The 26,983-nt window shown below is 40.8% G+C and overlaps 1 protein-coding gene across 1 annotated transcript in view; it reads right to left on the bottom strand.

Moving 5' to 3' along the window:
* Positions 1 to 26,983, bottom strand: part of NCKAP5 (NCK associated protein 5) — a gene marked incomplete at its 5' end in the record, with an annotated part of 911,020 nt that overhangs the window by 320,237 nt on the left and 563,800 nt on the right. The window contains one exon of the mRNA XM_082658819.1: positions 5,402 to 5,489. Within this exon, the coding sequence (XP_082514945.1) occupies positions 5,402 to 5,489 (88 nt within the window). The remainder of the gene's footprint in view (positions 1 to 5,401; positions 5,490 to 26,983) is intronic.

Here is a 26,983-nt window from a genome sequence, read left to right as displayed (position 1 = left end):
CGAGTGCTTCCATTTATCTGTCCACTTTTTTCTTTCCAAATAAATAAAGCTAATGGGTTCAATTCATGTTCCATAGAGAAAAGCAGAGACAAGAGGAAATCTATCAGCTACAGCAAAGCAGCACAAAAGGTAGCTACAGACACAAGAGGACTTTAATGGGTAATCTATCATTAGTGTTATGATTCTCTGTATCTTTGGTTGCCTGTGTTGAAATATTTTGACAGATGAAGCTGAAGGCGTATCGTCCTCTCAACTAGCTGCTCCATTTCATTGACGCTGAACTGCCCCCGTTCATATCGAATCATGAATGTTTTTTCTAACATGTTTCCTAACTACTCAACTAAATGAAATGGTAACCTGGGCTTCAAGAATGTATCACATGATACAGAAGAACCCCCCAAATACCTAGAAAGAATGAGCTAGAGAAAGAAACAGAGCAAGAGGGAAATGGAAGATGGTTCTCCTTTTTCAGTCTCCTCTGCAGACAATCCTTTGAGGTCTTTTATTTTCCCATAATGAAAGGAACCTATCCTGGGTGTTAGGTATATCACTTTCCCTCCGTATATTAGCAATATTTCTCTTACTCATGGGCTTGTCTCTCCCACAGAAGAAATGTCAGGCACAAACATTATATGGCTTATTAATTGATTTCAGTTTCCTTTCACTTACTTTTGTATTTTGAGACAAGGATTTTGTGAGCTGGGAAGTTAGGCTCCACCATCCGATTATCCCACTGATAATTGATCAGTTTCACTCTATGTATCTCACTTAGGGAAGTCTGAGATTTATTTCTAGTTCTACCACTTAGCATTTGCCAGAGTTGAAACAGTCCTCTTTGAGACTCATCCTTAAGAATGAGCAGGTTAATATCTAATTTAGAGGCTGTTGAAATGAACAAATGAGATCCATTTTGTGTAAGCACTTTGAAAACTGTAAAGCACCAAACATATGTGTCGTGACAGTATGATGGTTATATTAAAATACCAGGGATATAAGATGTTCTGAGAAAGGCAGGCTGTGGGGTGCCCGACTCTTGAGTCCATGACAACAGAGACTAAAAGAAAAGGTTAAAGGATTGTTGAAAGGAAGTCCTAGGCAGGAGAAGAGTCTCTGGAGAGAGCAGTGCAGTAGGTTTGGTGGCATCTTCCTTTCTGTTCCCAGAACTTGTGCAAGCTGCTTTGTGGGCTCCTATCACATTGTTGCATATATTCAATTAATTATCTGCCTTCCCTCCCCAATTTCCAGCATCCTATAAACTGAGCTTTCCAGGAAAAGGCCTCTTTGTATCTCCAGCACTTAGCTTGGCATCGGCTAGGTACTGCCAGCCTGCTGGGTTCATGCGTTACTTAGTGTGATAGACAGAACAACGTCCCTCGCCTAGATGTCCACATCCTACTTAATCCCCAAAACCTGTGAATATGTTACCTTACCTTCTATGGCCAAAGAGACTTTGCAGATGTGATTAAGTGAAATATCTCGAGATGGGGAGATAATCCTGGATCATGGGGATGGGCCCAATGTAATCACAGTCTCTCTATAAGAGGGAGGGAGGAGAGTCAAACTCCGAAAAAGGAGAAATGACAATGGAACCAGAGTCTGAAGTGATGTATTTTGAGAATGGAAGAAAGGGCCAAAAGCCAAAGAATGCTAGGATCTAGAAAAGGCAAGGAAATAATTCTGTCCTGAAGCCTCTGGAAGAACGCAGCCCCGCCAGTACAGTGATTTTAGACTTCTGACCTCCACAATTATAAGAGAATAAATTTGTGTGGTTTCAAGCCATTAAGTTTGTTACAGCAGCAATAGGAATCTAACATACGTAGGTCCAAAAGTAAATGAATAACTGTCATTTGAATGAATGAATGAGCAAATGAATGGACGGATGAATGAATGGAGAGAGCTCGCCTAGGTTCAAGTCCCAACTTAGATGATATCTAGCTACATAACTTGGGCACCATCAGTTCATCTCTCCAGAAATTCTCCACATAAAGAGTCGAGGCCATGGAGTCAGACTGACTACAGTTCGAATCCCTTCTAAGCTACTTCCAGGCTGCACCTTTGGGCAAGAGGTCACCTCTGGGAGCCTACGTGCCCGTCCATCCTCACTAACGTGAGGATAGTGACAGGACTTCCTGCACAGTTGTGGGGACCAAATGAGCTACAGTCTAGTCACAGTCAACGGGGCTCTGAACCAGACACATTGGAAACTGCAGTCACATAAAAATGGCATTAATGTCACTTCATGCCCAAACCTTGAAATGATGAAAACCCTCCAAATTACAGAGAGTCAAGAAGTGCACAGTGACAAAGCCCGTGAGACCACTGACAGCCGCAGGGCAGGTCTGTCTCAGCTGCTGAACAGAAACACCTACTGACCTTTGAGCTGGTCCAGGTGAAATTACACAAGCTCTAAACGATACAAGTAACCAACTCTGAGAAGTCTTCAGGAACACGCCCCTTGAACAAACTATGACCACCCTTCACATGCATGCTTGGCAATTAGCACGGGCCTGGAACTCAGAAAGCTGTTACTCTACTGTTATTAACTCGATGATAAAAGCCTCAGAACAAACACTTCCATGATGGAAAGTAAAACCCACTCTGGCTTTCCTGTGGGTCTCAGCTTTGCACGGGCCTCTGGTTCCTGTCAGAGAAATCTTATAGTTGGAAAATCTGAGTCAGGTGTGCTAATACCCCTCCATATTGTGAAGCAATACATTTCCCAGCTCTTACCCAAAACAAAGACTTCGGCTTCAGGAAGTGTTAACTATGCACTCCACTGGTTTCACCACATACATCTTGCACAGCCGATTTTCCTACTGTTCGCCATATTTAGAACACTAGGATGACTGAGGTGACGGACCTCCCTGGGACTCAGTGCCACCCTTCTCTCTATTCTCATGTCTTGAATCCCCAGAGGACAACGTTGTGCCTAGTCCACAATAAAAACTCAATAAATAGCTGTTGAATGTACAAACGACGCTTTATGGTTCATGCAACCCAAATCTCTCTCCAATTTTCCAGATAATGAGCCTGAGGCCAATGAGAGCAATGGCTGAAAAATCCCTTCCGTGTAGCATGAATTCACATCAGTAACTGTCTCCACTCTAGAGAGAAGAGCTGATCCCCCAAATCTAATAGACTGGGTGATTAAGAGGAAATAGTTGGAAAACACATTTTTAAAAGTCTCTGTTTTTCTAAGAGGCTTCCGGTTTCACAAAACGAATTCTGATGATAAGAGTGTATACCATGGTTTTGGCTAACGAGTGTGTGAAGAGATTAGCAAAGAATGATGAAAAGAAAATAAGAACTTGGTGAAACAGAGCCACAATGAGGAGACTGGAAAAAGCACAGGAGGGATGCTGAATTACTTAGTTCTAATTAAAGCCTGGTGTTACCTGTGAGTGGGGACAGAAGCCTGACATTTCAGGTTCATATGACTCTTTAAGGCTAAACAGAACCGTTTAATACAGAGTCAAGTCTGAGTTTTTACTTATACATCAATTTTCTGCCAAAGCAAATGTAATACCTAGGAAAGATTCAGAGCTAGGAGGACTTAAATACTTATCCTTACCGTAGGCGACCACACATCAGGAAAAGCCGGGCATGCCTTTCCTATGTGAAGGCCACCTCAAGAAGAATCTAAACCTTTTCCTGAGAAATGCATTTGAGAGTTTTTCTACTGTTGTTATGGAGCTAACTTTGTTTTCAAGATTTTTTTTGAGGTGGACCATTTTTAAAGTATTGAGTTTGTTACAATATTGCTTCTGTTTTATGTTTTGGTTTTTTGGACACGAGGCCTGTGGGATCTTAGCTCCCCGACCAGGGATTGAACCCACACCCCCTGCACTGGAAGGTGAAGTCTTAACCACTGGACAGCCAGTGAAGTCCCTATGGAGCTAACTTTTATCTCCTCCAAGGAGGCTTAAGTCAACTCGTTATACTGCTTTCACTGGAGACAGAGAACAGTTGTCCCCGTTGTCATACTGTAGTTCTGTAGATGTCTCAAGAATCAACGATTTAGGACATAGACTTCTTAAGGTTAATTCTATCTAGATTTCTTAACTTTATATGATACTGTGACTTTTATTGTCAGATTCCTCTCGATCTTTGTCATCACAAGTGGGGTTGCAGAGCCCAGAACCCGTGAATTCAGGGACGCTAGTGTGAAACGATCTTTACCAGCCAGATTCCTAGGATTGCCTCCCCACACCCACATGCTCTTTAGCTAGCCAAAACCTAGGGCTGCCCAGTGATCAGCTTAAATTTTGGCCCACTTCCTTTCCTTCTTTAGCTTTTGAAAGCCCCCTATGCATAGTCGTGCAGTGGACATTGGGTGCCTATTTGTGATTTTCAGTGCTCTTCAATGAAAGTCCCACATTGATCTAGATAGAGTGCCTGGGCTCTTTCTGCTGTCAGAGCCTTCTCATCTGTATGGCCAACTTGGGTCATGCTCAGATTAGATGCCCTGCTTCCCAGCCTGGTCACTTCACTAATGTTAAAACAACGTGGGATAAGGGCTATCAGAAGATCATTTGTTGGGACTTCCCTGGCAGTCCCGTGGTTAAGACTCCGCACTTCCAATACAGGGGGCGCAGGTTCGATCCCTGGTCGGGGAACTAAGATCCCATGTGCCATGCGGTGCAACCAAAAAAGTTAATTAATTAAAAAAAGAAAAAAAGACAACTTGGTAGTGCATTGACCACTGACTCTCTCTGGACCTCTGTAGACTCCACATGGCCTGAGGAGCAAGACCACACCCATGAGCTGAGAAGACAGGCATAACCTCGGCCAGCTCTTCCATGTCCCCTCAGTCTCACCATCAAACTTGTCATCTCACCATCAAACTTGTCATCTCACCAGCCATGATGCAGTGTCCGTGAGCTTCTTACTCTCCAGGAGCCTGCCATGCACATGCATACCACTGCCCCTTTACCTAGGCTTCCCTCTGCCTGGAACGTTCTTTCTCGTATTCTCTACCCCTCAGGTCCACCTTAAATGTCAGATCTCTGGGAGGTATTCTTTACCTTCCCTGGGCAGGAAGAGTCAGCGCCTCTCCTGTGTTCCAGAGAATGCTGTACATGCCTCTCTTACAACCTTGACCACAGAGTACCGCGATACTTCTATCGGTCTCTCTGCATCTCTATAAACGTATTTTTTGCACCTTCCTACAACCAAACCTACAATTCCTTTCACAAAGTACAAGAAATGAAGGAGTTAAATGAATGTGTACAGTATTCCTCAAACAGAGGTGACTGGTAACAGAGGTGACTGGTGTGGCTCCCAGCACTGGGGTCTGGACCATCCTAGTTTATTTATCTCCAGGTTAGGGAGGACAGAGCTAGAGAAATCCAAGCAAAACAAGCCAACCAGTATCCAGCCGAGAGCAAGACACGTGGTGTACCTGATAGACCATTATATTAACAGTTTCTTCTTTTTTCTGTTCTGGAGGTCCTTGACTCTGCAGTAGATTTCGTACTGTTTCTTCCATCCTGAAAAACAAGCAAAAATAAATAAGTAAATAGACAGGTAGATAGATAAATGAATAAATGATTTCTTTAAGAAATGTTTCCTATTAACATGGGTCTGTTCCAGTTAGTAGAAATCATTCTTAAGTATATTATTCCCTAAACTTAAACCTGGAAATCTCTTTTCTCTTCTCTCTCCTTCATCCCCTATATTAAGAATCTGTCATGAAGTCCTTTGCGATCGTTCTGCAGAATGGCTTTGGCTTCTCTCTCTCTTTACCATTCAGGTCTCTATCCTTGGCCTACTATGTACACATGCAAACATCTCCCAACATCCCTTTTCACTTTCAGTTTGACACAGTGTCACCCCAGTAAGTTTCCTGAAATACCACTTTGACTTTTTAAAATCAGTTTTCAAAGTTGACAAATCCTACATGAATCCATTTTCAGCATTAATACACTGTTATGTCTTTCCATGGTGGTCTTTCTATGTCAGCACACAAAGATCTACTTTTTTCCAACTGCTTCCTAATATTCCATGATGTGAAGGCACCACAAATTATTTAACCATTCCCTTGCTGATGGAATTTAAATTACTTCAAAAAAGTTTGCTATTTGAATTAAGAAATATCTTTACAAATACATCTTAGTGCACATTTATGAGTAACTCTATAGGTTATATTATAATATATATTGTATGCTATAATTGTATTTTAAATACCCACTTCAAACCCTTCCCCTTCCCAACCCCCTCCCCCAAACCCAAAAGTAAAGAGTAAAACACACACACCCATTTCCATTTCCAGACATTGTCTCAGGCTGTTACTACTTCTTGGAATGCCAACACCCTTTCACCTTCTCATGGGCCATCCATCTTTCAAAATCCACCTCAAGTTTCACTTCCTAAGAGACTTCTTTATTAGTCCCCTACTTCTATGAATTCTTACAGCCCTACACTTTTTTTTTTTTTTTTTTTTTTGCGGTATGCGGGCCTCTCACTGTTGTGGCCTCTCCCGTTGCGGAGCACAGGCTCCGGACGCGCAGGCTCAGCGGCCATGGCTCACGGGCGCAGCTGCTCCGCAGCATGTGGGATCTTCCCAGACCAGGGTACGAACCCGTGTCCCCTGCATTGGCAGGCGGACTCTCAACCACTGCGCCACCAGGGAAGCCTGAGTCCTATACTTGAAATCATTCATTCTATCACTTAAAAACTCTCCACTTTACCCTGAGAAAACCAAAATTCAAAAGGAGTCATGTACCAAAATGTTCACTGCAGCTCTGTTTACAATAGCCCAGAGATGGAAACAACCTAAGTGCCCATCATCGGATGAATGGATAAAGAAGATGTGGCACATATACACAATGGAATATTACTCAGCCAGAAAAAGAAACAAAATTGAGCTATTTGTAATGAGGTGGATAGACCTAGAGTCTGTCATACAGAGTGAAGTAAGTCAGAAAGAAAAAGACAAATACTGTATGCTAACACATATATATGGAATTTAAGAAAAAAAAATGTCATGAAGAACCTAGGGGTAAGGCAGGAATAAAGACGCAGACCTACTAGAGAACGGACTTGAGGTTATGGGGAGGGGGAAGGGTGAGCTGTGACAGGGCGAGAGAGAGTCATGGACATATACACACTAACAAACGTAGTAAGGTAGATAGCTAGTGGGAAGCAGCCGCATGGCACAGGGATATTGGCTGGGTGCTTTGTGACAGCCTGGAGGGGTGGGATAGGGAGGGTGGGAGGGAGGGAGACGCAAGAGGGAAGACATATGGGAACATATGTATATGTATAACTGATTCACTTTGTTATAAAGCAGAAACTAACACACCATTGTAAAGCAATTATACCCCAATAAAGATGTTTTAAAAAAAAAGAAAAAAAAAACCTCTCCACTTTAATACTCAAAGATTTCATGTATGCATGCTTTGTCTTCTGAAGTAAATTACAATATTTGATATAGAATCATGTCATATATTTATGTACTTCCCTCAATTACAGATAAAGTAGGTACTCAGTAGACATTATTATATGAATCCCTTGTTAATTCATTTTAAAAAATATTAAGTGCCTACTCTGTAACAGGCACTGACTGTGTATGTTCAAACTATGTTCGAATGGCCTTATCCTTGGGACTCATCCGTGAGGATTCACGGACCAGAACTCTGAGAGCAGGCTGCCCGAACTAAACACAATGAACACAGTGCTCTCACGCCGAGAACCTGAGTCGGCTGTCTTTTCAAGTCCCATCCTGAAGCATGTATTTTAGTGACTCAATATAATCCTAGTTTAGGAGATGTGTCGGGGGAAGCAGGCTGACCCAGCATCTCTCTCTCACTAGGGCTTCTAGCGAGACAAATTAGGGGCTCTAGGAGGCCTCTGAATTCCCAGAAGTGACAAGACCCTTACAGTAACCAAGGTAGCGTGGTTCAGAATGCCAACTACTCATATGGCGCATCACCACTTAGCGGAAGAGTAAAGACACTGCGGATGAACTGGGCCAATCCAAACCCGGATGATAACTGGGGAAATTCTGCCTTCACAGGGGATGGCACCAGGACCCATTCAGGATTTCGAGAAGACGGTAGACCCCGATTATGAGTGCGCAGAGAATGATTTGTGACTATACATTTACTCAAGCCATCTCTTCGCGCATCCAGCCAAGAAAGCAAAGTCTGTTCCCTATATTTTCACGTATCTTATGTTATTCATGATAATAAAATTAAATAGTACTTTTAACTTGTCAAAGACCTCTCACGTCTATTAATCATTATAATGCACTTTTAAAGTATCATTATATCTCTGTGTTAGAGGAGAAAGCCAAGGTCCAGAAAGGTTGAATGGCTTACTTACGGGATCACGGTTAGTTGGACAGGGAATTAGGATTAAACCATTTTCGTGACTGTAAAAGCAGCATCCTTTTTCCACTAGGACTTATTTACATTCAGGGAAATGATCTGAAATGAAGAGGAGTCTTAACGCCTAATTAAGAGTTGTCTTTGTGAAAACCTATTGGATGCTGAACCCAAGAAAGCAGCAATATTACTTCTGACCTGGGGAGAGCTTTATGTGAAAAAAATAGGTGTGAAGAAGTCACAAATTCTGAAATAATAAGTGATGAAAGCCAATTTCTAATACTTTATTTCATTTTATATAAACAGAGACAACCTCTTGAATGACAGTAGATTTTCCACGATATTTACTAAATCTACCATAAATAAGAAAAATAATGGTAATAACTTGCTCAACATCACTCAGCAGGGACAAGCCTCTTGTTTCCTAAATATTAGTCTACTTTCTTCCTATCTTCACACAGAGATTGAACGTCTTTCTTATTTCAATCCTTATTTTACTCGTTTATAAACATTTGGCTTAATTATCGGCCAACAGTTAAAACTCAAATAAAATCTTGTCTTTGTCATCAATAAATTAAAATACAATTCTGTCTCAGTGCATATCTTGCTGAATTATCTCTTCTGTAATTAAAAGTTCTACGCACAAGTTGCTGGATCAAAAAGAAAAACGTTTATTCACCTTCCACCCATTCTTCTTGGCTTCCAAGTTTAAAAAAAAAGAAAGAAAAAAGAGGGGGTGGAAAGAAAGTTGTTAAAACAGGATCTCAAACAGCCTAGACCCACGGTAACAGGGTGAACACTTTTCTGGCACAAATTCATGATTAATTAAAACCAATTTCATTTCCAAGCTACAGCTTGGAACAGAGTTGTAGGGACCCAGCCCTACCCTTGGTAAAAAATTAAGTTGTCTCATCTTTCATAACCTTTATGAATCTGCAGCAGAGAAATATTTTGAACCTGATAGAAATATACCATTATTCCCTAATGATATCTTTAAAAAAAAATTCTCATTTAGCAAACTTCTCTATTTTCCCGAAAATCAAAGACTGTGAAGGATCATCCATTGTAGTGTAATGCCCAATGACATTTTACTTTGTTTTATTATTTTGAGAGCTGATGTATGAGGGATTGCATTACCAGTCTGCACACAGAATAATCTATCATCTGTTTCTCAGATGTGACTAAAAATAACATAATTCCTTTCCCCAGGTCAGGCATGGGTAGAGTTTTTTGTTTTTGTTTTTAAGTTGCTGATTGGTTCAATCTATCGTTAAACACTTATCTTAATTAAAGTCTTCTAGTTCTTTTTTGTTTTTTCATTTTGTCTGACCTGCGATTAAGTCCTTTCTTCCTCTAAATACCAGTCAAGTAGCTATCATAACTAAAAACTGTCTAGGCCAAAATTATACTTAGTGAGATGCAATAAATTCTAATGTACATTAAGTGAACTATTTTTAAAAAGTGAAGTCCTACACAAGTCAGAAAAAATAAACCAAATTCATATGCAAACACTATATTTCAAGTAACACAGATATAAATGTAGGAATTGTATTTAATTGAATGTAGGTTCCGTGTTTTAAGGTACATATCATTAAATTAATAAATTTTTCCTATAGTATTTCCTCTAGCGGAAGAAAAAAACATAGGTTTTGCTTAAAAAGGGCACTAACTTAAAGTTAGAAAAACAGGACATTAAAAAAGAACACATGAGAAGAATAACAATTCAAAAGCACGTAAGAGCTGGATTAGTGAGGATCTGAAACAAAATCTCCCTGTACCCAGGGGTCCACCTTTGTCACAGATCCCCTTCTAAAGAGCAGATGACTGGGGAAGTTGTCATTGGATCTGCATCCATGTCTCACAGAGACAGTTTCCCTACCTAACAAAGGAAGATCCTTCTGCAAGTGAATATTCAAAGACAATGGTTTCCTGAATCCTTTCAAGGCAGGAAACTACCTAATCATTCAGGGCCTGATAACGTCAGGAGTCTCTTTACCATCAGAGAATATGATTTGGGCCCTGAAGAACTTGACTCATTCAATAATGAAAATACTATTAGAAAACACAATCCCAGGGCACACTGGGAGCTGTTCATTCTAATAGCAGGTAAAGGAAAGTGAAGTCTTCCACATCCCTTCCTTCCTCCCCAAATTTAGCCCTCTCTTTTGCCTAATGACACTCTGGGAACTGATCAGAACATTAGACTGAAGCGTTCTTTTGTGACTCTTGTGATCAGATATTCAGTTTAGCCTGTCATTTTTGACAGAAATAGAACAAAATGAACACAAAACAAGAAGCCACACTCCCCGGCTCAAACTAGTAACTGATGAGGCTCTTTGAACTAAAAGCTGAACCGAATCATATTTTTGTTCTTAAGAAATATTTTAAGCTATGTATTTGCTGATTAATCACATTAAATAAAAATGAAACTAATAATGCAATTACTCAATATCTCCCCATATTTTCCTATGTGAGAGGCTGCAAGAGCAGAACCCACCCACTTCTGCTAGAAGTACATGCCATATTCTCTTCACCTACACCGTGCACTTTGTTGACAGCTGCCGCTGTGACGTGCAAATTGCTTCTCCTTGTGTTTCACTGTATTTGACTACCAATCTTCTCATTTTGAGAAAGTGTGTCAGTTTAAGCAAGGGTGCTGCCATGGTTGAATTTCATTTTAAAGACAAGAAGAAAGGGACTGGGGTTCAAATAGAAAGAAGGTTGAGGGGCTTGAGTCACTGCAGCACCTCTCCTTCACCTGGAGCCTCCTCCCTATGAAGTCATCCCATGTGACCCCATATAGAGAACAGCACTCATCTGGCAAGGTCAAAGGCCAAAATGGGGACAAGCATCCTTCCCGTATCTGCTGGAAAGAAGAGAAATGCTTACAAGACAGTCTTTCATTGGATGACTACTAGCAGGGTTAAAAAATTTAAGCACACTACCACTGGGATATTCAGAAAATCTACAATCCATTTATTTTGTATCTAATCAAACATCTTTTGTCTTGAGCCTCCACGTGCTGACTAGCATTAACTTTTGCCCAAATCTTACTACAAATCCTACACTTTGTCTAATATGACGGATTTTTAAACCCATTGAGAAACAGGTGTCCATCATCAAGAGAATATATAAGCAACTGTGTTAACAGGTAAACCTCAAAGATATTGCGGTTTGGTTCCAGACCACAGCAATAAAGCAAATATTGCAATAAAGCAAATATTGCAATAAAACAAGTCACACAAATGGTTTTTTACTGCATATAAAAGTTATGTTTATTCTACACTGTAGTCTATTAAATGTACAATAGCATTATGTCTAAAAACCAATGTAGATACCTCAGTTAAAAATACTGCTAAAAAATGCTATCATCTGATAAAACAGGGCTGCCGCAAAACTTCCATTTGTAAGAAAAATATATATAGTATCTGGGAAGTACGACAGAGCAAAGTGCAATACGATGAGGCGTGCCTGTGTATATTTCCCACATGGGAATCCTATTCAGCAACATTAGGAATAAGCTGATGCGTGCAATGATACGGAAGAATCTCACAAACATTACGCTGAGTGAAAGAAGCCACACACAAAAGACTAAATACTACATGATTCCATTTGTATGTAACTTTAGTGCAGGAAAAATTAATCTATGATGTAAAATTTAAGAACAGTGATTGCCAGGGAGGGCAGAGACTGACTGGTAAGGGACACAAGGAACTTCCTGGGATGACACTGACGTTCTGTATCTCCACAGGGGTTTGTATTGCACAGGTGTAAGCATTTGTTGGGATTCATCAAAGGCTACATTTAAGATTTGCGTGTATCACTGTATATAAATTTTATCTGGAAAGAAAAAATGCACCGTAAACAAATATGGAACTTTAATTAGTGCTATACATGCTCAAGTATGTACATGATTTGGGGTGAAATGTAATGATGCCTGACGTTTACTTTGAAATGCATCAACGATTAGATAGATGGATGGAGAGAGAGATGGATACATGGCTAGACATATGGTAAAGCAAGTACAGTAAAAGTGAGTGGCAGAATCTAGTTGTTGGGTATACAGTGTTCGCTGTAAAATTCATTCAACTTTTTGTATACTAAAAATTGTTTAAACTATTGACAACGTTTTGTTCATCTGTTTTTAAAAGTAGACCTTATCTCTTGGGTGAAAATGTTGAAGAGAAGCAACTGCTTTTCTTCCACAGATGGTTCCTAGGTGTTCGCAGGTCTGGTTGCATGGATCACGGTCTTTACAGAGAAAGGAGACTTGGGTATGGTGTTATCTTATATCTGGAGAGAAGTCACTTGTCTCCAGATTTGTTGCTGGCCCTTCTGCTTCTATGTCTGAAGGTCTTGAGGCTGTTCCCAGTCTGTCTGTTCTGTCTGAACAGAGCCTGGAGGTATGTATGGCACTCTGACCTTCACCTTAGCTTCTGCTTGCTACACTGTTCTGAATCTTGGTCGCCACCTCCAATGAGCGTGCTGACCTGCCAGTTTATCTTCAGACACATCTGTAAGAGTGCGCTTGACCTGCCATAGCAGGCCCACTGGGTCTCAGGCAGCCTCAAAATCGCACAGAATCTGAAGAAAGCCTGGAAAGGTAAAACCCACAATCTCCTTTGCGCCTGAGCATGGTGGACCACCAAGTGGGTGCTCTTCTTTGCTTAAGGAGAAGCCCTTCCTTTGTACTTTCTTTACACTCTGCGTACTTTTCCTTCATAGCCTTATAGCATCTTATTAATGATCTCTGAGTTCCCTGAGGACACTGACTGTGTCTTGTTTATTTTATCTCTTAACAGCTAAGCACAGCCAGTGTTGCTGACTCGGCGTTCAATACATTCTTTTTTGGGTGAATGACTGAATCTAACAGTTTTTTCACACATTCATTTCCTGGCTCCTTATATTTTCATTTCCCCATAGACCCATATGTAGATGTAACTGGTCAGAGAAAAGTAGTAACAAGAGAGAGGTACCAGCTAGAGGGTACCTAATTCTTAAGCTGCGACCCATGGGGCTAAGATGCAGGGCTCCTGGCCATTAGTAAAACAAACCAAATATCTCCTAGAAATAACTCCCTGCTCTTTTTGTCACATTTAATATGCAGTCCACAGTTCATATGCTTCATTTGCAACTAACTAGCTTAGGTGGTTAAAATATTATCCTTATAAGGCCAGGGTTTTCTAGATTCAATCCCTAGTCTGGACATCCTTTACCATCCAGCAGACTAATCTCTGCTAAGAGACCCCAGGGCTCTACTGCTAGGGGGAGAAAAGATCGGAGAATTATCTTAATGAAGAACATATTTTGCATGGCCTCACATATCGTTTGCTTTTAAATATCTTTTTCCCATTCTACTCCCATTGCTTTCCTCGACAACCCAACCTCCCTCCCCAGTTTAACTGCAGTGCAAAGCTTTCCTCAAGGTAGGGAGCGAGGGGAAAAGCTGACTAATATTCAATTTCAGGATGAAACTGTTCATGCGGAAACTTTACTAGTTTAGAACTAGATTCCGCCCAACTGCACCAACTTGTTTCCTTAGCAAATGAGTTTCCTCACTTAGAAGCTAGAATATCTAAGCATGTAAGCAGGGACAATCCCCAGGTTGGCCGTGACTTTGACGTTCTTAACCCAATCTCTGCTTATCCTGGCTCTCATAGTTGGGAACAGTAAATCTATAGTGACAATAATGAAAAACTGCACTGAAACTGAAACTCACTCTGGATAAATGTTGGAGGCCTGGGATTTCTTATTTCTATCTTAGATGATATATATTTTTAATTCCGCACAAATTTTGCAAGTATAATACCACTGCCCAGGAACCACAGTGCTCTAATTCACTCATGGGGATGCAACACCATTCATGAACAGATCGAAAGGTGCTAGTCTAATTTGAATTACTGCATCATATTCACTCCAGGGCCAGCTGTATGTGAACAGAAAGCAACATAAATTTTCTCGTAGGCAGGCTTACGCTAACCCTGCACGGGGAGATCACTGCATGGGGAAAGGAAGATGTGGAGAGGGCAGGAAGCAGAGAGCTGCATTCACTCGCAATTTTCCACGAGGAGTTGAAGGGAATTCCCAAAATGTTTTCTTTTTTTTTACTTCATTTTTTTTTAACATCGTTATTGGAGTATAATTTCTTTACAGTGATGTGCTAGTTTCTGCTTTATAACAAAGTGAATCAGCTTTATGTCTAAATATATCCCCACATCTCCTCCCTCTTGGCCTCCCTCCCACCTTCCCTATCTCACCCCTCTAGGTGGTCACAAAGCACCGAGCTGATCTCCCTGTGCTATGTGGCTGCTTCCCACTAGCTGTCTATTTTACATTTGGTAGTGTATGTATGTCCATGCCACTCTCTCACTTGGTCCCAGCTAACCCTTCCCCTGCCCTGTGTCCTCAAGTCCATTCTCTACAACTGCATCTTTAATCCTGTCCTGCCCCTAGGTTCTTCAGGACCATTTTTTTGTTTGTTTGTTTTCTTTTCTTTTTTTTTAGATTCCATATGTATATGTTAGCATATGGCATATACTGATTTTCTCTTTCTACTTACTTCACAGTGTATAACAGTCTCTAGGTAAATCTACCTCGCTACAAATAGTTCAGTTTTGTTTCTTTTTAAGGCTGAGTCATATTCCATTGTATATATGTGCCACATCTTCTTTAACCTTTCATCTGTCGATTGACACTTAGGTTGCTTCCATGTCCTGGCTATTGTAAATAGAGCTGCAATGTACACTGTGGGACATGACTCTTTTTGAATTATGGTTTTCTCACAGTATATGCCCAGTAGTGGGAAAACTGGGACGTATGGTACTTGTATTTTTAGTGTTTTAAGGAACCTCCATACTGTTCTCCATAGTGGCTGTATCAATTTACATTCCCACCAACAGTGCAACAGGGTTCCCTTTTCTCCACACCCTCTCCAGCATTTATGGTTTCTAGATATTTTGATGATGGCCATTTGGATGGGTGTGAGGTGATACCTCATTGTAGTTTTGATTTGCATTTCTCTAATGATTAGTGATGTTGAGCATCCTTTCATGTGTTTGTTGGCAATCTATATATCTTCTTTGGAGAAATGTCTATTTAGGTTTTCTGCCCATTTTTGGATTGAGTTGTTTGTTTTTTGATATTGAGCTGCATGAGCTGCTTGTAAATTTTGGAGGTTAATCCTTTGTCAGTTGCTTCATTTGCAAATATTTTCTCCCATTCTGAGGGTTGTCTTTTCATCTCATGTTTTCCTTTGCTGTGCAAAAGCTTTGAAGTTTCATTAGGATCCATTTATTTATTTTGTTTTTATTTCCATTTCTCTAGGAGGTGGGTCAAAAAGGATCTTGCTGTGATTTATGTCATAGAGTGTTCTGCCTATGTTTTCCTCTAAGAGTTTGATAGTGTCTGGCCTTACATTTAGGTCTTTAATCCATTTTGAGCTTAATTTTGTGTATGGTGTTAGGGAGTGTTCTAACTTCATTCTTTTACATGTAGCTGTCCAGGTTTCCCAGTACCACTTATTGAAGAGGCTGTCTTTTCTCCATTGTATATTCCTGCCTCCTTTATCAAAGATAAGGTGACCATATGTGTGTGGGTTTATCTCTGGGCTTTCTATCCTGTTCCACTGATTGATATTTCTGTTTTTGTTCCAGTACCTTATTGTCTTGATTACTGTAGCTTTGTAGTACAGTCCAAAGTCCGGGAGCCTGATTCCTCTAGCTCTGGTTTTCTTTCTCAATATTGCTTTGGCTATTCGGGGTCTTTTGTGTTTCCATACAAATTGTGAAATTTTTTGTTCTAGTTCTGTGAAAAATGCCAGTGGTAGTTTGATAGGGATTGCACTGAATCTGTAGATTGCTTTGGGTAGTATAGTCCTTTTCACAATGTTGATTCTTCCAATCCAAGAACATGGTATATCTCTCCATCTGTTTGTATCATCTTTAACTTCTTTCATCAGTGTCTTATAGTTTTCTGCATACAGGTCTTTTGTCTCCTTAGGTAGGTTTATTCTTAAGGTATTTTATTCTTTTTATTGTAATGGTAAATGGGAGTGTTTCCTTAATTTCTCTTTCAGGTTTTTCATCATTAGTGTGTAGGAATGCAAGAGATTTCTGTGCATTAATTTTGTATCCTGCTACTTTACCAAATTCATTGATTAGCTCTAGTAGTTTTCTGGTAGCATCTTTAGGATTCTCTATGTAGACTATCATGTCATCTGCAAACAGGGACAGCTTTACTTCTTCTTTTCTGATCTGGATTCCTTTTATTTCTTTTTCTTCTCTGATTGCTATGGCTAAAACTACGAAAACTATGTTGAATATCAGTGGTGAGAGTGGTCAACCTTGCCTTGTTTCTGATTAGTGGAAATGGTTTCAATTTTTCACCACTGAGAACGATGTTGGCTGTGGGTTTGTCATATATGCCCTTTATTATGTTGAGGTAAGTTCCCTCTATGCCAACTTCTGGAGGGTTTTTATCATAAATGGGTGTTGAATTTTGTCGAAAGCTTTCTCTGCATCTATTGAGATGATCATATGGTTTTTCTCCTTCAATTTGTTAATATGGTGTATCATATTGATTGAATTGCGTATACTGAAAAATCCTTGCATTCCTGGGATAAAGCCCACTTGTTCATGGTGCATCATCCTTTCAATATGCTGTTGGATTCTGTTTGCTAATATTTTGTTAAGGATTTTTGCATCTATGTTCATCAGTAATATTGGCCTGTAGTTTTCTTTCTTTGTTACATCTTTGTCTGGTTTTGGCATCAGGGTGATGGTGGACTCATAGAATGATTTTGGGAGTGTTCCTCCCTCTGCTATATTTTGGAAGAGTTTGAGAAGGATAGGTGTTAGCTCTTCTCTAAATGTTTGACAGAATTCACTTGTGAAGCCATCTGGTCCTGGGCTTTTGTTTGTTGGAAGATTTTTAATCACAGTCTCAATTTCAGTGCTTGTGATTGGTCTGCTTATATTTTCTATTTCTTCCTGGTTCAGTCTCGGAAGGTTGTGCTTTCTGAGAATTCATTTCTTCCAGGTTGTCCATTTAATTGGCATCTAGTTGCTTGTAGTCATCTCTCATGATTCTTTGCATTTCTGCAGTGTCAGTTGTTACTTCTCCCTTTTCATTTCTAATTCTATTGATTTGAGTCTTCTCGCTTTTTTTTTGGTGAGTCTGGCTAATGGTTTATAAATTTTGTTTACCTTCTCAAAGAACCATCTTTTAGTCTTATTGATCTTTGTTATTTTTCCTTAGTTTCTTTTTCATTTCTTTTTCATCTCATCTTTATGATTTCTTTCCTTCAGCTAACTTTGGGTTTTTTCATTCTTCCTCTAATTGCTTTAGGTGTAAGTTTAGGTTGTTTATTTGAGATGTTTCTTGTTTATTGAGGTAGGATTTTATTGCTATAAACTTCCCTCTTAGAACTACTTTTGCCACATCCCTTAGGTTTTGGATGGTCATGTTTTCATTGTCATTTGTTTCTAGGTATTTGATTTCCTCCTTGATTTCTTCAGTGATATCCTGGTTATTTAGTAGCATATTGTTTAGGTTCCATGTGTTTTTAATTATTACAGATTTTTTCCTGTAATTGATACGTAGTCTCATAGCATTGTTGTTGGAAAAGATACTTGATATGATTTCAGTTTTCTTAAATTTACACAGGCTTGATGTGTGACCCAAGGTATGATCTATCCTGGAGAATGTTCCATGAGCACTTGAGGAGAAAGTGTATTCTGTTGCCTTTGGATGGAACATCCTATAAGTATCAATTAAGTCCATCTTGTTTAATGTATCATTTAAAGCTCTTGTTTCCTTATTCATTTGCATTTTGGATGATCCGTCCATTGGTGAAATTGGGGTGTTAAAGTCCCTTACTATGATTGTATTACTGTCAATTTCCCCTTTTATGGTTGTTAGTATTTGCCTTATGTATTGAGGTGCTCCTATTTTGGGTGCATAAATATTTACAATTGTTATATTTTCATCTTGGATTGATCACTTGATCATTATACAGTGTCCTTCTTTGTCTCTTGTAATAGTCTTTGTTTTAAAGTGTATTTTGTCTGATATGATAATTGCTACTCCAGCTTTCTTTTGATTTCCATTTGCATGGAATATCTTTTTCCATCCTCTCACTTTCAGTCTGTATGTGTCCCTAGGTCTGAAATGGGTCTCTTGCAGACAGCATATATACAGGTTTTGTTTTCGTATCCATTCAGCCAGTCTATGTCTTTCGGTTGGAGCATTTAATCCATTTACATTTATGGTAATTATGTAAATTATGTAGGTTAATATGTATGTATTATATGTATATATATGTATGTTCCTGTTACCATTTTCTTAATTGTTTGGGGTTTATTTTTGTAGGTCTTTTCCTTCTCTTGTGTTTCCTGCCTAGAGAAGTGCCTTTAGCATTTGTTGTAAACCTGGTTTGGCGGTGCTGAATTCTCTTAGCTTTTGCTTGTCTGTAAACATTTTAATTTCTCTGTCAAATCTGAATGAGATCCCTGCTGGGTAGAGTAATCTTGGTTGTAGGTTTTTCCCTTTCATCACTGAAATATGTCCTGCTACTTCCTTCTGGCTTGCAGTTTCTGCTGAAAGATCAGCTGTTAACCTTATGGGGATTTCCTTGTATGTTATTTGTTGTTCTTCCCTTGCTACTTTTAATATTTTTTTTTGCATTTAATTTTTGATAGTTTGATTAATATGTGTCTTGGCATGTTCCTCCTTGGATTTATTCTGTATGGGACTCTCTGTGCTTCTTGGACTTGATTGACTATTTCCTTTCCCATACTAGGGAAGTTTCCAACTATAATCTCTTCAAATATTTTCTCAGTCCCTTTCTTTTTCTCTTCGTCTTCTGGGACCCCTATAATTCGAATGTTGGTGCATTTAATGTTGTCCCAGAGGTCTCTGAGACTGCACCTCAAATCTTTTCACTCTTTTTTCTTTATTCTGCTCTGCGGTAGTTATTTCCACTATTTTGTCTCCCAGGTCCCTTATCCGTTCTTCTGCCTCAGTTATTCAGTTGTTTGGTTTTTTTTTTTTTTGCGGTATGCGGGCCTCTCCCATTGCAGAGCACAGGCTCCGGACGCGCAGGCTCAGTGGCCATGGCTCACGGGCCCAGCCGCTCCGCGGTATGTGGGATCTTCCTGGACCGGGGCACAAACCCATGTCCCCTGCATTGGCAGGCGGACTCTCAACCACTGCGCCACCAGGGAAGCCCCATTATTCTACTTTTGATTCCTTCTAGAGAATTTTATACTTATTGTGTTGTTCATCATTGTTCGTTTGCTCTTTAGTTCTTCTAGGTCCTTGTTAAACGTTTCTTGTATTTTCTCCATTCTATTTCCAAGATTTTGGATCATCTTCACTATGATTACTCTGAATTCTTTTTCAGGTAGACTGCCTACTTACTCTTCATTTGTTTGGTCTGGTGGGTTTTTATCTTGTTCCTTCATCTGCTGTTTGTTTCTCTGTCTTCTTATTTTGCTTAGTTTAGTGTGTTTGGGGTCTTCTTTTCACAGGCTACAGGTTTGTAGTTTCTGTTGTTTTTGGTGTCTGCTCCCAGTGGGTAAGGTTGGTTCAGTGGGTTGTGTAGGCTTCCTGGTGGGGGGGACTGGTGCTTGTGTTCTGGTGGATAAGGCTGGATCTTGTCTTTTTGGTGGGCAGGTCCACGTCTGGTGGTGTTTTGAGGTGTCTGTGAACTTACTATGATTTTAGGCAGCCTCCCTGCTAATGGGTGGGGTTGTGTTCCTGTCTTGCTCGTTGTTTGGCATAGGGCGTCCAGCACTGGAGCTTGCTGGTCGTTGAGTGGAGCTGGGTGGTTGTGTTGAGACGGAGATCTCTGGGAGGGCTCTCACCGTTTGACATTATGTGGGGCCGGGAGGTCTCTGAAGGTCCAATGTCCTGAACTCGGCTCTCCCGCTTCCACAGTGGCTGGCAGGCGCTGTGGTTGTCTGTGGCCTTTTCTCAAACAACAAGTTTCTCATCTCCACATCTCCTGGTGGTGGGGTTTACCCCTTGGGCCCCTGTGCTTAGAATCTCCCCACCCGGGGAAGGCAGCACCCTCAACAGCCAGGTTGCACGGCTTGGACTTGTCTGGGGGATGAAGGGGAAGGACTCCAAACAAGTGTCAAGTCATTAAAGCTCAGAGAGGTGTAACCAATAGTCCGCTGGATCTGAATAATGTCCAAGGCATCACAGTATATTAGTCTGTCCTCTTTCAAAAAATTTTTTTTATTTTAATTTTTTTGGTGAGAACGTTAAAGAAAGGCAGGAAAATCTAATTGGCCATGTTTGGGATCAAATCATAGTGTTAAATTTTGGGGCAACAGTGGCAAAGGGATGTTTTAAGCATCCATAAAACTGGCCTCTGGAGCCTCCTGGATGCCGCAGGGCATCCTTCAGTGGGACTGCTCTTTTATTCACATGCTGCTTATGACATCTGATCCACAGTATTTTAGGGTGGCTTCTCTTAAGCAAGCAGATAGTACTGCAAAGCACATCACATCCAGAAATGTGGTGTTACCAAATCCTCTCCTAGCCTTGAGTCCTGTGGCCACAGGGCAGTAAGTCTATGTATGGGAGTCCCCTATACTCCCTAAAGTGACATAAGTGGGTCTGGATGGAGATATTTCCACTAGCGATGTAACTTCCAACAAATCACTTACATCTACTGAGTCTCCGTTTCCTTATCTATGAAATGGATATACCATGTCAGTCCTACTTACCCCAGAAGGATGTTATGAGGATGCAATGAGACAAAATGTGAAATGTTATGTAAGTGGGTACTTGTTTTTCCTCATGGCTTTAATGAACTTTTGGAAGTCAAGGCTCTGTGAATGGTAGATATTTCGGTGGTGATGTGAGAAGGACAGAAAATAGGCTCTTTGGGAACATCAGTCAATCAAGTCAACGCCTGCTGGAGGCAGCCACTGTCTTTGCCTTTTTTCAGCAAGTACAGAAGAGCTACTGCATCACTCTGCAATTTCAGACAACAACTGGCCTGGAGAATAACCTACTTTATTAGTACTGATAGCACAGGTTATGTTGGGTTAACAAACAACCCCAACATTTCAGTGACTTAATAAATAACTGAACTGCTTGTTGACACACGGTCTGGGTACCTTGGCAACCGACTGTCCTCCAGGAGTGGGGCGCTTCTATGTCCTGGTTTCCCAGGATGGTCCAGTTTATGTCTCTTGTCCTGGCAAATTATAAATAGCACCCTTTTCATCCCAACACTGTCCTGGTTGGATGATAAATATTATGATCTTCCTGTAAATGGAGTAACTCAAGTATTCAGGCTGCCTCACCCTCTCAACATGAGGCCTTCGGCACGGCTGGGAACAGAGAAACTGGGGAACACCGTAGGGATTTTTACTGTCTCATTCCAGAACTCACTTCAGTTTAAAGGCCATTGGCTAGAACTAGTCACATGACCCAACTGAAGGCTAGGGCAGATGGTAAATTTCATCTTCTGAGCACCTAGCAAGGAGAAGAGAACCAGATACTGGTGCTAAAATATAATGCCTTCCATATCTGTATTGTCAGAATTGAAGACATATACGGAACTACTTCTCAGTGAGTGCCTGCCCTGCTTGTCTGACTGTACACAGTCCTCTCTAGGTGACTGATTACCAAAACTCAAGACAGGCAAGTGGGTGTTAGTCTTGTTGGTCTTTTCCCATTGGGTATTACTTATCACCCTCTGCTGGGTGACTGAGCTTTCACTATTGAGACTCTTCTCTCCTCTCCCAGGTAGATATCAACTGTCACCCTTCTTTCACTTGTGCCAAACTGATTACCAGCCTACAGAATTAGTCCCTCTCAGCTCTCTGAACTGTCCACAAACGTGTTCCTTCTGATGGGCAATCTTCAAACAACTAATACCTTCAAAGTCTGCTTTGCTTTGAAGAACACACCACCAAGCTTTCAGCAGCACAGCTGATAGGTATGTTTCTGATGCAGCCTATTTTATGGTACCTGTCTATAAACATGGAAACGCCACCAGCACTCCCACAAAACTTTTGTAACCATCCGAGTCATACTGGAGAGGACGACGGAAGAGGTGGTCTCTCGGTGGTGTTCACAGAGGGAGACATTTCATGTTGCACTACTCTTCACCCAGTAGTCCTTGTTTAAAATATCATCATGACTCAAGAGATGGCAATAACTGGCACGCTTGATCCTTAGAAACTCTGAAGTGTAGAAACATGTCAAGATTTAACAGGTAAAAGTGAAAACTGGGAAAAAAGAAGTCAATTTAAAACCTGCTTCTGTGTTAGATTAAAAACAAAAAAGGAAACAGAGAAATATGTCTTATTCTGCAATGTCATGAAAGTGCATTTTGTCAATCAACATAATGATTGGCATTTGGACAGAGAGGTTTCTGCCAATTACCATAAGACAAAGGAGATTTCTTCCCTTCCCTCCTTGCCTATCCAAATATCATGCATCCACCAAGCTTCAGCCTAAGTCCCACCTCTGTTTTCCTGATAACTCTGGCCCATCAGAGTCTCTCCTTAGTCCACTGAAAAGTGTTTTCTCCAGAAAAAGAAAAAAAAGTTTTAAAGTGTTTTCTCCGGAACACTTGCAGGAAATCACCAAGGTGGGGGTGGGGAAGAATCTCATTAAAATTCAGACTCCCAGGTCCACCTGAGACTTAGTGATCCAGAATCTCTGAGAGTGGAGGCCAGGGATTTGTGTTTTTTATAAACAGATTCTTGCACATTAACTTATGGGGCTCTCTGTTATATTCTCACATCCTCCTAAAACACTTATTCACATAGTACCTGGAGCTATTAAATATTATAGAAACAATTTCATGTACAGGGTTCTTGGTTCTACTACTCTTTGTGAGTTTGTTAGGGACCCCAGTGTATATCTCAGGTCTTTTTCTATTATCGACACCACACAGTGGTTATCAATTTACCCTGGGTGGATGGAACATCCCTGAGTTGTGAGTTATATACTGATTAGCTTCACCTGGGGCACAGCTGATGCTGAAAAGTAGACACAAAGCATATTTAGATAAATTTAGTTTTCTTTTTTCAATTAATTTTTATTGGCATATAGTTGCTTTTTTAAAAAATCACTGTGTTATTTATTTATTTGGTTGCACCGGGTCTTAGTTGCAGCTCGCCGGCTCCTTAGTTGAGGCATATGGCCTCCCCAGTTGCAGCATGTGAACTCCTAGTTGCGGCATGCATGTGAGATCAAGTTCCTCGACCAGGGATCGAACCCGGGCCCCCTGCATGGGGAGCACAGAGTCTTAACCACTGTGCCACCAGGGAAGTCCCAGATGAATCCAGTGGGTTTTTTTTTTAACTATTTTTTTAAATAATAAATTTTTAAATTTATTTTTGGCTGCATTGGGTCTTCGTTGCTGCACGCAGGCTTTCTCTTGTGGCGAGCGGGAGCTACTCTTTGTTGCGGTGTGTGGGCCTCTCATTGCGGTGGCCTCTCTTGTTGCGGAGCACAGGTTCTAGGCGTGTGGGCCTCAGTCGTTGTGGCACATGGGCTCTAGAGCACAGGCTCAGTAGTTGTGGCACACAGGCTTAGTTGCTCCGTGGCATGTGGGATCTTCCCGGACCAGGGCTCGAACCCATGTCCCCTGCACTGGCAGGCAGATTCCCGACCACCGTGCCACCAGGGAAGCCCTGCATCTAGTTTTAATTCCAATGGTGGAAAACTTAAAAACAACTCCTTCTGTAATATGAATAATTATTCCCTCATTTACTCACTCACTCATTCATCATCCCCTCATTCATTTATCTATTCCTTTATTTGATAATCATCTATTGAATGCCTACTATGTGCTATAACCAGCAACTCAAATAAAGAAAATCAGCTAAGTGTGTGAAACAGGCAAACCAACAATTATCCTATGCGTAATAAGTGCCAGGAGAAGATGTCATGGAGGTGAAGAAATCCAAGAGCCTAAGAGAGGCTCTTTGGAGGTGTTGACATGGGCTGAATTTTTGGAAATGAGTAGGATTTAGCTGGACAGAAAAGGGATTTTCAAACTAACTAATGATTTTGTTTACAAATTTTAAATTGCTTGCTATGAAGTTTTCTTAATGAGAAATATGGCTTAAGTGTGTGCATGGTAGTCCGTATGTCTACTGAATGTATCATTGTTAGCTAAACTACTTAAGGCTCCTCCAACTGAATTACATACATTTAAAGTTACGCTCACAGTTTCATGGAAGTTTAGTAACTGCCTTTCAAACAGTGTCAACCAGAGCCTCTAGGTAGTATTCCCCCAACTGTACATATTCTTAAATGGAGTACTGGCCTCATTACTTTCCATGCACATCTGTATTTACCCACCCCAGTCTGGGATGTTCAGGTTTCCTCCACTATTTAGCGCGTGTCCTTCTTGACCTCGAATGTCTATGAGAAAATAAAGAATAACCACATCAGAGTATCTGCTGCTAAGAAATAGCTAGTCTAATAAAACTAGTACCGATAACTGCAAAATTCTCCAACCAGAAGGTTAACATTAAATAAGAGTCGACTGTCAAGTATTTTTTATCGTGGAATACAAGCTTTTATACAGAACTTTTATCGCACATTTCTGCCCAATGAAATAGGTGTTGGAAATACAATGGCTTTTGGTGAGAAGGGTGCCCATTTACCCTTGAATTGTCGTTGCTTCAGAAAGAAAGAAGTAAGGATAATTGGGGGAAAGGGCAGAGAACCTATGCCCTAAAACTAACTTTAAAAAATAAATTTTTGTTGATATGCAAAAGCACCAGAGAAAAGCAGAAGTTTTCAGACTTATTGCAAAAGAAAAAATAACAGACACTAAGTACTGATAAACACTCAAAATTTGTCAAGTGACAGGATTTTCAAAATGTAAATGAGTGAGAATATAATATACTATGTTGATTGAATTGCTAGCAATTATCATGGTAGCATGCATAGATTTATACAACATTAACCGCTTTTTTATCTTAAAGCTATTCTGTTTTAGAACTTTCAGATCTATGGCCTGAAGTCCTTTCCCCCCCACCCTTTCTGTAAACATGAGAAACTGTGCAGATCTCTGCTTTCCATCCATTCATGCAGGTTTATTGAAATATTGGTAAATTCCATAGGCCTGTACTACACAAATGTCCAAGTAATGAGCAGCTCATTCATCTTTCTTCCCTGCCTCTTCCAAATGAAGAAGAACATATTTAAGCACAAACTACAGAGACTTCTCCCAGATTGGAAAGGAGAGGGAAAGGGCCCATACTCCAGTAACCTATTAGAACACAGTTTCCCTAGAACTTATCTATCTCTTGTTAGGCTATAATAGGGGCACTAAAATGATGCTGCAGTTTTTCTACAGCCAAGAAACTGGTGAAGTTGAGTAAATCTAATGCCACTGTTCTTCTTTTGGGTGAGTATGTGCAGTAAGCACAGCCTGCAATAGGGAGCTGTCATGACCACACAGCAGTCGATAAACGTACAGAAGAGGGCAGGTGTTCACAATGGTGCTCATTTCCAGATTTTCTATTTGGATATACTGGATGGTTATCACTCTGCAAACATGTTGCTGTGGTCCTTGCTTTGGCACCATACTCTCTGGGGGGAAATTCAATACATCCATGATCATCTCAATAGCCATGCCAATAAGAAAACTTGCAGACAGAGGTCCCTGAGCCCCTCTGCCATGGCCACTACCGGACCCCTGGATTCCATCCTCTCCCATATCTTATGGACCTTTGCTCTCATCCTGCCCCTTGGGCAGCTGTTCTCTCTCCCTCTCTCTCCATGAGCTCTTTTTTTTTTTTTTTTTAAATCAAACAAATTAACATTAGCTTTATCCTAATGGAATCTTCCTTTGTCCCTTCTCTCCCTTTGCAATGGATTCCCCTTTTCTCTCTTCTCTCCACCACCTATATTAAAGAACAGTTTATATGTTCTGTTTTCACGTTTATTCCCACCAAATTAATCTCAACAACTACCTTCTACCCAACTTCTGCCCCGATGCCTATGTGAGACTTGTTTCTCATCGTCAGTAGATCTGAAATCACCCCACTCACTCACCTTTCCTAACTCCTTTGGCTTAAGCCTTTGCCTACACTGGCTACCCCTTGCTTCTTGAAGTTTTGCTCTCTCTTGCCTTCATGGCTACACTCTCACATTCTCCTCCTTCCCGTCTAAACATGTCTCTGTTTCCTACTGAGGTCTCCTTCTCCCATCACCTAACGATGGCCACTCCTCATGGCCAGGATCTCAGTCTTCTGTTCTCCCTCTCTCCGCCAGCTCTATCTCTGTCTCTGTCTTTCTTTCCAATCTCATCTACTACCTCCTTTGCTTTATATTTCCCAATGTAAATCTCCAAGCCCACAGCCGGCTGTCCAGTGACCTTCTCAACACTCAACTCGATGCCCTGCCAGAACTTCACACTCAGCATATTCACACTTGCCAGTCACATCTTCCCCAGACTCTCTGCCTTATTCTGTCCTCCCTACCAGGTCTAGTATTATCTACAGGCCCTTGGCAGCCTTCTTGCCTCTCCCATGGTTTCCCTGATGGCTCTGGAGCAGAAAGCCTGGGAACTGCATTTCCTCAGACACCATTGCCAACTTTCAGGTTCTTCTAATGAGGTGCACGCACAATATTTTGAAGGCTGAAAAGAAGCATATGTTTTCCTC

Source organism: Grampus griseus (genome assembly GCF_964374135.1).
Source record: "Grampus griseus genome assembly, chromosome: 7".
Taxonomy (NCBI): Eukaryota; Metazoa; Chordata; class Mammalia; order Artiodactyla; family Delphinidae; genus Grampus; species Grampus griseus.
Note: the sequence above shows the minus strand (reverse complement) of the source record. Positions and strands in the feature narration are given on the sequence as shown.